General features: G+C 37.1%; 1 protein-coding gene across 1 annotated transcript in view; it reads right to left on the bottom strand.

Annotated features, from left to right (window-relative positions):
* Positions 1-7,325: 7,325 nt before the first annotated feature.
* Positions 7,326-15,915, bottom strand: part of LOC145986898 (uncharacterized) — a 113,434-nt gene continuing 104,844 nt past the window's right edge. The window contains exon 6 of the mRNA XM_083121365.1: positions 7,326-7,471. Coding sequence (XP_082977491.1) covers positions 7,326-7,471 — 146 coding nt within the window. The remainder of the gene's footprint in view (positions 7,472-15,915) is intronic.

Here is a 15,915-nt window from a genome sequence, read left to right as displayed (position 1 = left end):
ATGTTGTTGAATTTCACAATAACACATCTACCAATAGTAAAGATGGAAAAGCTGTTGCATCAGCAGATCTGACTATTCTACTATTTCAAATGTAGAATCTATAAATCAACTGCACAAGGTAAGTCATGAAAATGAAAGGAAATGCATTCATCTTTGGCATTGTAGGTTAGAACACAGCGATTAATTGTTAAAAATCTTGGTGAAGGAAATTTAGTTAAAATGCATGTAATGTAACTAAAATTTGAGAGGTGTGTATTCAAGGTAAAATTTCTCATAAATCATTTCCAAAACTGAAAACTGAAAAATTAAAGGAATTATTAGATATTGTGCATTCAGTATGTGGTTCAATGGACATTGGAACTCCTAGTGGGAACAAATACATACTTACATTCATAGATGATTTTAGTAGGTTTACTATCGTATATCTAATGAAGAAAAAGAGTGAAGTTGAAGATAAGTTACAGGAATTTGTACAGTATGTGAAAAGCAAATTTAAAAGAAAACCAAAAGCAATCAGAACTGATAATGGAGGAGAATATATGTCATTAAAATTTCTTCAAAATGGAAGGAAAAGAACATCAAACTATCATATACCCCACAAGAGAACGGTGTTGCAGAAAGGAAGAACAGAACTTCAGTTGAAATGGCTCAATGCATGATAATTGATGCTGGCATGCACAAGAAGTACTGGGGTGAAGCTATAAATACAGCAAATTACTTACAGAACAGGTTACCCACAAAGATATTGCAGACTACTCCATACAAAAAAATTGTACGGAAAGCAACCATATGTGGGCCAAGTGAACCATACATGGGTCAAGTGAAATTGTTTGGCAGTCTGGCATATGCTATGATACTAAGTCATCAACACAAGATGGAAGCTAAAGGAAAGAAACTTATCTTAGTTGGAAATGAAGGATATAAAGGATATAGGTTACTAGATATGACATCAGATATGATTTACATAAGCATAGACTGTAAGTTTATTGAGAATTCAAATCATGTACTTTCAACTTTGGAACCAGTTCAAAAATCTGATGACAGTGGGAAATGTAATCAAAATATAGTGATTGTCAATCATATGTGGACATTCTTGAACAGGAATTGAAAATGCCTTCACATTTTGATAAAAAAGAAGTGAAATGTGATTCAGAATTAATTTGGGAATCAAAAACTGATGAACATCACGATACCAAAGTGAATAAAAAGACAGCAGAAGTTATCAGAAAATCAGCTCGTACGATAAAAGAACAATTACCAGCTAGATATCTACAACAGATTATTGTGAAAAGAAAGTTACCAACATCTTTTTGAAGAGGCAGTTACAGGACCTGTCACAGTGGCATCGATTTGATTCCAAAACTGGGGGGACAAGGTGCCAAAACTTGGGGGGCAAAGGCAGTATATTTTCCTTTCTATATAAGGTTTAACATAGTGCGGGGGCAAAAGTGGTGAAAAGTTGGGGGGCAATTGCCCCCCCTAATCTCTGCCACTGGGACCTGATAATGATAAATGGAAGACAGCAATGAACAATGAAATAAACTCAAAAAAACATGGGAGCTATGTAGTTCAACCAATAAATGGAAGAAATGTTATTGGTAGTAAATGGGTATACATACCATTAAAGAAGATGCACAAGGAAAAGTTACTAGTACTAGTAGTACTAGTAGGATATTCACAAACCTATGGTGATGATTATGATCAAGTGTTTGCACCAGTTGGAAAAGAAGCAACATTCAGAGTTCTTCTATCAGTTGCAGGACAAATGAATATGGCAGTCAAGCATTTTGATGTAAAAACTGCATTTTTGTATGGTGATTTAGATGAAGAAATATACATGAAACAACCTGAAGGATATCATCAAGCTGCAAAAGAAGAATATGTATGCAGATTGAAGAAAAGCATATATGATATGGATTAAAGCAAGCTGCAAGATCATGGTATAATAAAATTGATGAATTTTTGGTTAAGAATGATTTCAAAAGAGGTGAGGCAGATTCATGTCTTTACACAAAATCAGTTGATGGGAATATTGATTGATTTGCTTTATTTTACTTCACTTTTTGTGCCACTTTTGGCTAATTTGCAAAGAGGGGATGAGTGATGATATGATGAAATTGATGAATGGACACTCACAAACATCTATGACCAGGCTGGAATTCGAACCTGGGACCCCGGCGTTGTAGCGCGATGTGCTAACAAATCCGCTACGGGGCCAGCAGTTGATGGGAATATGATTTATGTTATAATGTATGTAGATCATCTTGTGATTGCATGTAAAAACGTTGATTTGATTAATGATGTAGCAATGTTATTGTCAAAGATATTAGTTATTATCTGGGAATTCAAGTTGAAAGATGTAAATATGGAATTTTTGCTCTTCATCAAAGTAATTACATAGGGAAGTTAATCAAACAATTTGGATTGGAAGATGCAAAATCATCAAAAAATCCAATGGATCCTCGGTACATTATAGTAGACCAGTCAAGAAGCAAAAAAAGCTTTAAAAAATACAAAACTTTTACCTGCATGGAATGTTAAAGGTATGAACGAGACAAACAGTTCGGTACTTTTTTTAGGTCAGAATATTGATGTCAAAAGTAGCTCTTGTGGGGCAAAGTTAATCAGGCTAAATTTATATACACAGAAGTACTACATACTTGACCATCCAAGAAGAAAAAAACTTTAAAAAATAGCTGTATGGAATGTTAATATCAGGCATCCATGCAAAATCAATTAGTCCTAAGTGTGACAGAAATACTAGGGTGGATGCCACTAAAACAATTGACCTACAAGGTCATATTGTGACCCGAAAAGGTCAAATTTCAAACTCATCCAAATATAGTCATGTAATATATCAAAACAAAGGTATGAACGAGACAAACAGTTAGGTACTCTTTTTATGTCAGAATATCCATCTCAGAAGTAGGTCATGAAAGTGAAAGTCCATTCGAATATTTCAATAATGCACCTCTTACACTGGTATATGTCAGAGGAAACAATTTCAGGTTTAGTCAAAATATATTTATGTTAGAGTGGACAGTCAAACTCTTTGAAATTATAGGGACCAGTACCAGGCATTTTACAGACATTATGAAAAAAATAATTTCTCTCGTGGGTCTGATGGTAATGAAAGTAATCTCTTAACATTTGCATTATGACCTGTAATGGCAAACAAATATTCAGCAATTACCGTAATTTGAAATGGTTCCAGAAGTTTTATCTTGGCTAGTTTTTAGTTCAATAACAGGGTGTCTACCAAAACAACAAACCCAAAATTCTTGACTTTTTCTGGACTATTTTCCTGTTTTTATTGTTTATTTATTGGACCCCTACTTAAGTAAAGTTGGACATTAGTAATTAAGAAAATAAATATTTATTTAAGGAAAATCCCTACCAAAGGGCCAGTTAAGATGAAAACTGAAACTGTATTTAAGAAGATAATTAGTTTGGCAGACTAGCGAGGTTTTGGTGTTTGGACTCACAACCAGTATAATCTTATGTGGGGCTTGTGTCAGTTGTTCCTATATGTTTGTGACTGTCCCTTCCTCCATCTTATCTTAGCACCATTCATCCTCATCTTAGCAATTAGCCAACGGGACAGAAAAGTGAAGTAGTGGCATAGCAAAATATTGCAAGGCCCTGGGCAAGATTAGAATGTGAGGCCCTATCAGTTTTTTACATTTGAAATCTCTCAATGTGAATCGATACAAAATCTTCTGGGTTACCATCAGCAATTTTTCATGTGGGCCTGCTGTAGGAAGCAATGAAACAACACAAGTATTTAAATGCCACATAGTTGTTTCTGGCAGTTGGAGGTGCTTCATTGTTAACTTATTAAAATAGGGAGTGCAAGGTCATGAGAAAGAAGAAAATACAGGACAAAGTACTTTTTATTCAATAAAATAATATATGGGTAAAAATATCCTAGTGAGTTATTGTGATTTTTTGCATAAATGTTTCACGTGAGAAATCCGATGATAATTTTTACTTTTTCGGGGCCCCTTAAGTTTAGGGCCCACTTGCCTATGGTACGCCCCTGATTCTACGTATTCGTTCAAACTATAACATTCAACTAGAATTTAAAACTAGATAAAACAGGATGTTTTAATTTTATTGCCCACAAAAATTAGCCTTTTCCAATTTTTCCCCCACTTCTATTTATTATATTTTTCGTATCAACCTCACGGGATGCCCTTAGGCAGGTCCCGGCCGGTTAAGGCGTGAAATTCCACTCAGGCGTTGAACAGTGACATCATCAGTAAGTGGTCCCAAAACTTTGTTCATTAATTGCTTCAGTTTTCCCATTTGTTTTCTAGCAAGACAAACTTTTATTTTCTTTTTGGGCAATGACTGAATCAAAATAAATTTCACTATTGGGTTTGGGAGCTCAGTCCATAGACTTGTAACTTGCATGATTTTATTTTGTTACATATTTTCCTAATTAATATTATGTGATGCTCAAAATGTAGGACATTTATGATATATTTCAAATTTCTCCCAGACACTGGACATAAGACTAAAATGTCCGGGAAAAACTGGACGTCTGGTAAACATTACGATATGGCAATACTGAACTGAAAGTTTTGATTATATTATGCTATTGTAAACTAACAACAGAAATTCCAATTCCTGAAGATATATACAACCAACTTTATTCGACACACGTACACTCAAGTAATTTTTTCAGAACATTATGGAAATATATCTAAGAATAAGCAACAACTGTTGGTCTGGAGACAATCAAAAACTACAAAACTGAACAAAGAAAACAAAGCATTCAGGAAATATCGAACCATACTTCACAATTTAAAACTTGTTTCTTGACTTCGAAAATTTGAGTTCTTTATATCCAGATAGGGTAATCGGGATTGAACCTTCTGTTTAATGTAAGGTCCAAACCACTATGTGCCTCCACCAAGTATCAAACTTCGGAACGTCGAAACTAATATATTTTTTTATCTAGCTCTTTCCATCCAATTCTATTTTATTTTACATCGTTTATGTACCTCATAGTCTAATCGAGATGATGAATGGTGAACACGACAAATACAAAGATACACACATGCCTTGACCAGGGTTCAAAGCTGGAAACCCTAGCTTGATGCTGCCTACCCCACCAGGAGCCGGCTGTTATTTAGTTGTGAACAGTTCTCTTGCATTTAACGATAACATAAAAGAAGAATACTCTCCCTTTAACATTTGTGTAAGGTTCTAACATGTTGTGAGGTTGAGGTGATGGCAATCGGCCTGCAACCACCCACTGCCCAAACAATGGGATAAGGAAAAATACATTCATAGCACTCAAAATGCGTGTAAAAGGATAGAGAGGCCTCCAATGGTCTCTTGAACTGGCAAGAGCCAAATATACCACAGTCCGGAAAGATTTTCATCCCGTGCATAGGCACACAACAACAGGAAATGATGAAAAGTATTTTTGTGACTAATACGAGTATAACTATTATTCATTACACTTTTGATGTAAGGTCAGAAATATGTGGTATTTTTGCAATTTTACCACCTAAGGAGCAGTTGTCACTGCTTCTTGTCCAGTTCTATCATGAGTCTCTTCATGTTTTTGTCACGAAGAACATCGAAAGCTGGAAAACTGCATTGTGGAGTGAACTCTTGTTCCTTAAAACATCGGCCACATTCAATGAAAATGTTGAAATCTTTGAAGTAATCTCTTCTCACTGGCCGGTAGTATGAGTTCATTTGTGTTGGTTGCATGCACGCCAAATTCTGTCTGTAATTCATTCAGCCCTTGCTTTCAAAAAGTTCAGATGTGAATGCCACTCATCAGTAATTAGAGGCTATTCAAAATGATTGTCGGAGTTTCAATATTTCTTTCTCAGCAGGTTATAAACCATTTGACATTTATAACCACATCAATTGATGAATGCACTCTCAAAGATTTCTTTTTTGTAATAGGTAGTGGCCTGATGTTACTCATTTGGCCGCTAGGAAACAGATTTTACAAGATGGTGCTTGAAGACTCTGAGAAGGCTTTCCCCACCTCGAATTCCATCAAAGGCAGTCAGTTACAATTGACCAACACCCTTCTCTGATAATATTTTTTCGATCATGATCCTCAGGTGTTTAAGCTTGAAGCAGCATAGGTAACATAACTCCATTCTTAGTCCCTTTGGTTTGCTGAGTTTCGCCCGACCCTGTGGCCGAGTGGTTAGCACATCGCGCTGCGACGCCAAGGGTCCCGGGTTCGAATCCCGGTCGGGTTTGGTTGTTTGTGAATGTCCATTCATCAATTTCATCATTTCATCACTCATCCCCATCTTCGCAAATTAGCCAAGAGGCACAAAACGCGAAGTAAAATAAAACAATCAATCAATCAATTGGTTTGCTGAGTTCCCTATGATTTCCTAGGACTCCGTTGAAAAGCCTCTCTAGTGTGGCCTACTTGTGCTTCTGGTTTTCCACTATGCAGCCACTGTCTCTCCTAAAACTGTGCACATCCCTGGCGATGTGTCTCTGGAGAATTGGAGAATGACAACTGACTGACTATGATGAAACTCAAGCACAAATAAAACCTGCCTCCTAGTCGCCAAATGCATAACTGCAGGATACTGCCTATTGTGAAGGAAAACTTTGAGTGTCTCTCCATAAATTAGTGCAGTTACATATGCCAAACGTTTAACGACCTGCTCTCACAAAAAAAAAAAAAACATTTTGAATTTTGAACCCTGTATAACATTTTCCACCCTGGTAAAGGCTTTATATTTCATACTCATTTGAGATGAACAAAAGATAGAAATTAGTCAGTAATATAATTTTTATTGTCTTCGACTGTCTACCAATGCTGGAACAGTATTTCGATTCAAAGCCAGAACAAATCATCTGATTTGGGGTTAAGGACATCGTCAAGCCAAACCTGATGAGCATTTTTGTTACCAAAGGAGTTTCCTTGAGGGGATTGAGAGTTGAAAATATGGAAATCTGAGGGACGTAAGATCGAGGATGTGGAATAACCTCCTAAACAAGCTCTTGGATAGCAGCTTTGGCCATGTTAGCAGAGTGTGGGCGTGCATTATTGTGATGGACAGAACTCGATGCAGCCTTCCTGGCCTAATCACCGATTTGTGTTGTTTTCACTTAAAGCATGTGGTATCCTGAACCTTACCCATTGAATGCAAATGTCGTATGATGATCGAATAATCACATTTGGTAATTCTCGGGTCGACTGATGTGGAATATGGCATTTAAACAGTCTGCATTAAAGCTCGATGGTCTTCCTGAACGTGGAGAATCACTCAAGTCAAAATTGCTTCCTCTCTTTGAAATGACAGAAACCATTTTCTTCCCCTGCTTTAAGCTTTACATGTTGGCATTATCCCCGTATATGGCACAAATGTTTTCAACTGCCTTTGCTCCTCTGTTAAATCCAGCATTCGTTTATTTTTCACCTGACACTTGTTGTTCTTTGTCCCAAAAATAACACTGTCTTCCTTCAAACCTGCAAAATCCAATCCGTATTCACAAGCATAACAATGCCACTCCAATTGATGAATGTTGAACGATAAACAAACTCCTAACACCACAGTGTTGCAATACAAAACACAAACGCTATGAACTTATGATTCAAAAATCAATTCGACGAGGGACTCACAGAACATTGAGCCAAAGGAAATCATGGAAATGACACAGGCTGCAGAAAACCCAGAGAGTTGAAACACTATATGGTACAAAATCAATAAATTTTTGACAACTCATTCAATAGTGCAATATATGTTATTAATCTTATTCGCATGCAGGTTAACAATAATACTTTTATATGCACTTCCAAATTCAAAAAATACTTTCAAAAGCGCAACAACAATCACACAGAAATCATTTTAAATAATTTGTCAACAAAAATTTCAGTCAAAATGTGATTCAAACAGTAGATTCTGGTACAAACATGGAAAGTATTTTTATTTAAACACCCTATGAATCTAACATTATTAGATCAAAATCTCTTTCTTACGATGAATCTTCCTTCGAGACAGCATTAGTTCAAACATTATTTTCTACAAACAATTAAAGCCTTACATACATATTGTTGAATGTTTTCCGAACACGCTCGACACACGGCGAGGGTGTAATAAATGCAACCTCCAACAGGTGGTGGCAGGAAATGGCCCACCTTTAGGTCACCCTAGTCTGAAAACATTCACCTCATCCGCAAAATGTTTCTTCTGAAAATAATACTAATTGTATTTACTTCCCCATTCATATAAGCCATGCACAGAAACTCAGCCCGATAAAAAGATACACGCAGACACATAGATTTTTTTCTTTTTGGATATTTACATTACACAAAATGTGTCTGATCTGTAAAATTTTTGTACTGCCAGAGCATGTTATATTTTCCAGGATTAATGGTGTGATTAGCAGAAAAGGAGATTCACTCAGCCAGACAGCCTGCAGACAAACGATGAATGCAGGTGTCAACAACTTTGAAGAAGCAAGAGGACACTTCCGCTGGAATCCCCCTCTTTTTTCTCTCTCTCTTCTCGTTGCAGGCATGAATAGGAATCTCCGCAGTCAGCAATGCAGGAAAAAGGCTGGCCAATGTTTACATTCATTCAGCAAGGGGCAAGCGGCTTCACTCATCCTCCCGAGGCGACTTGGATACCAGAAGTTATGGACATATACAAGACATTTTTTTTATTACAATACAGAAACTGAAATTGTACACAAAGAACAAAAGTTGTCCTCATTTTCTATCGGGCAGACTGAAAATAAAATTTTGACTTTCTACTAAAAGTCAAAACTTTTCCAATGGGTAATAGTGTAAGGGCATGTACGGCTTGGCCGAGAGAACCAAAGTTATCCTCAAAAAGTTTATAGCCACCAGCAAGCTATGCCAGCTAAGGCATTCCTTACTTGCGAGGCGGTGGCTGTTAGTTCCGGATGAAAGAGTCTAGAAATTCCGCAAGGAAAAGGGAAGAAGAGGGTCATCGAGGGGTCGTGGCAGACAGAGGTGCGAGTAGAGAATCTGGCAGTCAGTTGGTAGTTAGTCTTCCTTATATGTTGAATGTGGTCAGGTGTGGAACATTGAGAGGGGTGAGTTTAACTTTGGTGTAGGTAAGCCCTTGCATGGCCAGATATCGGCCATCTTCGGAGGGTTTGCTTCGTTAGTAACGATACTAAGTTCGTAAATAAATGGTCTGTGGGTTAAGGAGAATGTTATGAGTCATTAGTCGCTCAGACCTCCCAACATCCCCTAAGTTCGGTAGCATGCTAATAAGCTAAAGACGAGACCTTAACAATGATGTGATGCGTGCAAGTAGCCTAAATGCTGACATGCCCAAAATTTTAATTTGAATCAATCAATCTTCCATAGACACTGCTAAGAAATAAACAAAATTCATTGTTAGTACTACTACTACTACTAATAATAAATAACTTAATTTTATTACTATTATATGTTATTACAGGTATATACCAACAATATGTTGTACAATAGTCAGTACCAGCCATAATATGTGTGATTAAGCAGGACTAAAGGGGCATCTGGCTAGTAGCATTCGTTGCACAGTCTACATAATTAATTCGTTTTATATGAATTCTAAGGCCAAAACCAAATAGTGCAATAGGTCAAAATAAAGATAAAGAGTATACGGTACAATATTTGTTTGGAACACTTTCTTCTCAGATGCCTAGGTTATTAGTAATTTAATGATAAACATAAAATTATTAGAAAAATACAGTAGAACGTCGTTTATCCACACGGCAATTATCCGCACACTCAAAAAAGCAACACATTAAGAGTGTTTTCTCATGTCTTTCATTTTCTTGTACTGTGTACTGTATGTATAAAATAAACATGTACTGTATGTGCTTTCCTTTGTTAAATAAACACATGTTTCATTATCCACAAAAATCGTTATCCACATAACCTTCGATCCCAATTAATGCGTATAAACGACGTTCTACTGTATATATATTTTTTACTATCCATTATTTACTAATTAAAGATTGCTAATATCAAAAAACCAAAGATAACATTAAATAAAGAACACATCTTAATTTTTCGTTTAAAAAAAAAGAACAATAAAATAGGACCATTAGTTTTAGAGATATAGTTATTTTTTTGAAAGCTAACATCCGCCATCTTGGATTGGCCGTCGTTTCTATTAGCAACCACTTTAAGATGGCAATCATGGTGTTTTGGTATCCTTAAACACTCATATAACTGTGGTATAAAGGAAAAGTAGTACCCCTACATTATACCGAATTCTTAGCTGGCCCATAGACTAATGGTTTTTGGCCTTTAATCAGAAATAAGTCAGCGATATTGAATTGTCCTGAGCCAACAAACGTGAAAAAATTAAAATCGATGTTTCATTTTATCACAGAAGTATGCCTAACTTTGCTATGAAGATATCGCATGTGTACGAATTGTTAAGTAAAAGGGCAGGTTGGTCGTGGACAGATCAACATAAAAATTATTTTTTTGAATCCAAGAAAGCATTGCAAAAGGCAGAGATATTAAGTCCAATGATCCAGAGCAAGATAATATGCTTATGGTGGTTGGAAGTGGTGTACGAGTTGGGAGCTCAATCATGCAATAACATAAATAGTGAACTAAAAACAATTGCCTACACTTCAGTGACACTAGAACCTTCAGAAAGAAAATACAGTCAGTTTGAAAGTGAAGCGTTAGCATTAGTAACTGGCATTAAGAAATTTCATAAATACCTTTATGGAAAGTATATCACAGTTTATAGTAGGGATATGAAATTTTGGCCGATACTGATAAAGTACTGATATACAATTTACCGATACTACAGCATCTTGAATAACGTAGTGTGGAAAACGGCACTGTTCTGGGCTCTCTGGCTGGTTCCACTCAAATATGATACCGCTAGAGGTGCTGGTGTCGGTACAGCTGCATGGTATTTGTCTGCTTTTAATGGCAGTAAATGGAGTTTTCGCTTCAACGTCAGGTTTGTTTACATGAAGCATTTCTATGTATGTGAAAATTGTTATGATATTTGGTACAGTGGTTGCGAATATATTAACGAACATTCTAGACAGTCGACCACGTCCTGTTATCGTTACTTTCATTAATAACACGGGACAAAATATATGTGTGAAATGCTCTTGGTAACTAAATTTTTGTGTATGAATTAGGTTCATTATCATCATCATCATTTGTTTTAAAGGTATACACACTGAAGCATTTGTATTTTTGGTCTCTTTTCTTCCGCTTTAAACTAATCACGGTGATGATAATAACGATAATGCATGAAACGACAAAGGGAAACCCACAAAACTTCCTTAGTGCCATCGACATGAGTGTAAGGAAACTTTCAGACCAATGGGACAAGCGACACGGGACGTTCACACTGATGTGACTAGTGACACGGACACTTCCAGACTGTAAAATAGCATTCATTGCGCATGAGGGTCGAAACAGCATACGACACGTTCATATGTCATATTTGCGTGCTACTTGTTACTTCGGTCTGAAAGCTTCTTAAAGGAAGGGTGCTTAGACTAAAGCGACAAAAATGGCCACCTCAATTTTCTTGACCTTAGCATCTGATGACACCAAGACAAATTCATCACCTTCGTATACAGGAAACCAGGCTCAGACACCCAGTACATCCACGCAAAATCAAAAGTATGGTTGAACTTCAACAGAAGAGCTTTCATACACAGCTGCACAGAAGATGACCTCCATAATGAAACAGCATGCACAACTGAAATAGGACTAAGCAACCAACGGTTACACTGAATGTCAGCTATCCATGCGGTGCGCAAAAGCAGAAGCCCAGCTCAGACATCCACGAGATAACCTGAACCCAAATGGATTGCTTTCCCATACCACCCCACCACATCGCGCAAATTATCCAAGGCCCTCAAACCATTCAACATCCAACTGGCACACAAACCTGTATCCAAAATTGGCAGAGATCTACCCAATTTCAAGAGATACTACCTACCGTAACTTGCATCCCCTGGTGTCTACAAGGCTTCATGCCAATGCCACAGTTACATTGGCAGAACCATCAACACTGTTCGAGAACGGATTGATGAACACGTAAAAGATGCCAAAAACACACCAGGATCAGGTCTTTCTCAACATCTTCACTCCACAAAACACACCATATCCTCCACATTCATACTTCACCCAACCGGTTATGTCATAGAAACCACCATCAAAGAAATCCATGCCATCATCCAACACAAACCAGCACTGAACCTGGACAATGGACAGGCACACCTGACTTGGCACCCTGTCCTCCAAAAAAAACCCAGGCCACAAAAAGAAAAGATGCAGTGCACCCGCTAGACTCCCCCAACCAAGTGAAGAACAGGAACTATGCCACACCGAGCAACAGAATGCAGCAGACAGCCCAGCCCCCTACCAACACCCAGCAAAGGCACTTGACAACAAAAAGCAGAAAGCACAGCAGACAATGTAAGCCAGGAAACACCCCCCAGTGCTCCCAAACAGGAGAAAATGCAACTACCGCCACCTGGGAACTAACAAAGAAGTCATAAGCTACCATCTGTGCTCCAGATGCCATACCCTAGTGAATGAAGGCAGTGAGCCTTCAAAATTAATCGGAAATAACCATTAATTTGTGCAACGTGGAAATACGAAATTTCACGTAGGTAATTCTTAAACCACGTTAACCACAACCATCATGAATGAAGTTATAGGTTAATATAAATTATGTTTAAGGTACTGTTTTGCCTAATTAACGTTCATTACAATATATTTGTAAATAGTCTGTAATTTAGTGTAATATTCTACCATTTTCTTATTATTCTTATATAATTTGAATGTCATGTTTTTGTAAAGGAAATGCATAAACACTATGGATGGCCAGATATGAAATTTTGGTAGAAAAGATAAAGTACCATTATACAATTTACAGATATCGATATTCTACCAAACCTGATATAAAATTCCAAGTTGTTCATTGATCTCCTTAACAAATGCATGTTAGCAGATGAACCAAGCTTTTGCAATGCAAATAGTGCTGCATATTTAGACAATTACTTTTTAAAAAGTACAGATTGGGGATTACATGTTTATATCCATAAAAAAATATCACAATGGCACAATATCGCACTAAATTGTAAGATATTTATAGATATATCAGATCAGTAAAATAATCGGTAATTATACTAATAAACTGATATGCCTATAGTGGTCAATAGCAATAGAGTACCAATTAATCTGTCCCATACATAGTTCTTTACTTAAGACTAAACTCATTGAATAACTTCATCACACACATTAATTAAGGATGTCAAATAACCATTTATGTTCTGCAAGAATCATTCTTACTGAACCCGTTGATTTTTGGTTATATGAATCAGTGTATTTCATATCAGTAATTTATCAGAACTGGAAAAAAAAAATATAACAGTTCACTTTCTGATACTAATAACGATAAAAAAACTAATTGAAGAATATAATGGCATCCCTGTGTTAATATAATTCAGGACTAAGGCTGCACATATTTGTTGCAGTTAATCATCTTTTCAAACTGTATTGTGACACACAAGAACACATTTCAAACTTACCTAACATGGAACAAATATTTTCATACTATTTAGAAATAGAAGTTTACAAATGGACACAATAGTAATTATTCTGTAATGCAAAATAAACATATTCCCAAGAACTATATCTGCAAAGCAGGAAGGGTAAAGCAAATTATTAAAGATGTCACAATTGGGTGTATATTGTAATTGTTATCATCAACAAGGAGCACATTGTAGTCCTTCTGATGTACTTCATTGGGACTAATTGAACAATTAGATGATTATCCCTGAGATTTCCAGGTTCTCCAGGTTTGCCAGGTGTGTGGGAACCCTGTAGTGGTTGTGATAATGGATCTGAGCTAAGATACACTATAAATACTGCTGTCTTCCATGGGAGTGGGACAGCTGAGCAAGGAAATTGCACAATGAGAAGAGAGACTGGTTTGCAAGAAATATCTGCAGGTTGTAGAAACACACAAAATTGTGCTACTGCCCCTACACATAAAACTCGGTCCGATGAAGAACTATGTTGAAGCCATTGGCCACACTGATCTAGCATTCAAGTAACTCAAGGACAAACTCTTAGTGAGAGTAGAATTAATTAAAGAGGGAGTTTTTGTTGGTCCTCAGATCTGAAACCTCTTCCATTATGAGATGTTTGACAGTGTACTTACTACAGGGTGATGAGAGGAAAGTTTTGGACTAAACTTCCTTGGAAATATCGGGGCAGAAAACTACAAACAACTGATTGAGAACATGTTGCGTCTGTATCAGAAACTTGAATGTCATATGACCATAAAGATACACATGATCTACTCCCACTTAGATATCCTGGATTGGTTAGTGATGAGCATGGAGAACGTTTCCATCAGGCAATCACATCGACGGAGAAAAGGAACCAGGAAAAGTGGATCACTTCCATGCTGGTAGGTTACTGTTGGACGATACCTAAAAATAATAATCCTCAGCAGCTATACAAGTGACAGGTAAAGCAAGACCGGGAGAAGCAGACAAAAACAATACATGTGGAAATACATATTGCTAAATTATAACAGCAACTTATTGCATATCAGTCATAAATGGTAGGCAATTTTAAATTCTCATTGTCACTTTAGCATTCAGCAGCTCAAAATCTACAAGAATTAGTTGTTTACATTTCAGGGGCAAAAAATTTGTTTAAATTTGTTGCCTACTGTTATCAAGAAAATTACTGATGGACAGAATGCTATTCAATTCTATTCTATGTTGGAAGAAAATAACACACAGTGTGTGAATATATAGTTGTACTTTGCAAGACAGGAAAGGTGAAGTGGTGGATTATTATGGTCTGGGTTTTTTTAATTGAAATTAAACAAAGAATAATATTAATTCTAAAGACGTGAGTAAACTGATACTAAATTACATTTGACAACTATAGCTCGACCACAAGGAAAAAAACCTTCCGTCCGAAGCGTTCGCGCAACTTCCCTGCCGTTATCGGTGTTCGGCGCAGTGTTGCCAGGTAAGATTTGAAAAATTTGGGAGATTGTTCCTTGGGAAACCAGAAGATCTGCTACAAAATCCATTGATCTAATAGTAGCGGATGAAGGACATTCTTCGGGGGGGGGGGGGGGGGGGTGAAGGCGAGTGGCGCGCATTGTTTACGGTGTAAACGTCACAGATACTTTTGTAACAATGGTGTTAAACCCAGCACCCTGTGTTTTGCGAAAATATACCGAAGATCTCCATTTCAGGAGTGGACATGTTTCAAACAAAAGAAAGTAAACCGGCCGAGGGAACCGACCAACATCTTTCATCTCTTCCCCATTTTCCGGTTAGAGGGTGCGTGGAAAGACCCTCAAATTTGCCCTTTCTCAGCACCGACACAAGGGGTTCGCGATGCCTCTATTATCACGAGGAATTTTTATGACAGGAAATGTTAGAAAGTTGTGTTCACAGATGAAGCTAACGTGCCGCCTTTCGTTGTCGGTGAATGTCCACAATCTTTCAAGTCAAATGCTAACAATAACAAATCAGTTTGCCTTCTGCTGGTGTTCGGTGTACAGCTATCGATAGGGGTGGGCACGCGTCCTGCACCATAATGAGAAAATGCATTACGTATGTGAAATATATTTGGTGAATTAGACAGCATGTCTTCCTCAATAATTCAAGATAGCAACGCTTATGCTAGGGTGCCACCCATCCTAGATATATGCACACACACACACACACCCACAAACACATACATGTATAACATAATTTGCCCACGTTTCTACCTCGTAAGGAAAGGACGTTTCACTGTGTTTGCGTCACTTCATCCATTTCATCAGTTTTTCATTCATCCATATTGTCGTACTTACCCGTAGAGGCACAAAAGCGACGTAAAATAACTAAAATAGAAATAGAGTTTAGGGTGGGATAAAATAC

The sequence above is a fragment of the Lepisma saccharinum genome, chromosome 4 (assembly GCF_977018435.1).
Source record: "Lepisma saccharinum chromosome 4, izLepSacc3.1, whole genome shotgun sequence".
Lineage (NCBI taxonomy): Eukaryota > Metazoa > Arthropoda > Insecta > Zygentoma > Lepismatidae > Lepisma > Lepisma saccharinum.
This window is presented reverse-complemented; position numbering and strand designations above follow the sequence as displayed.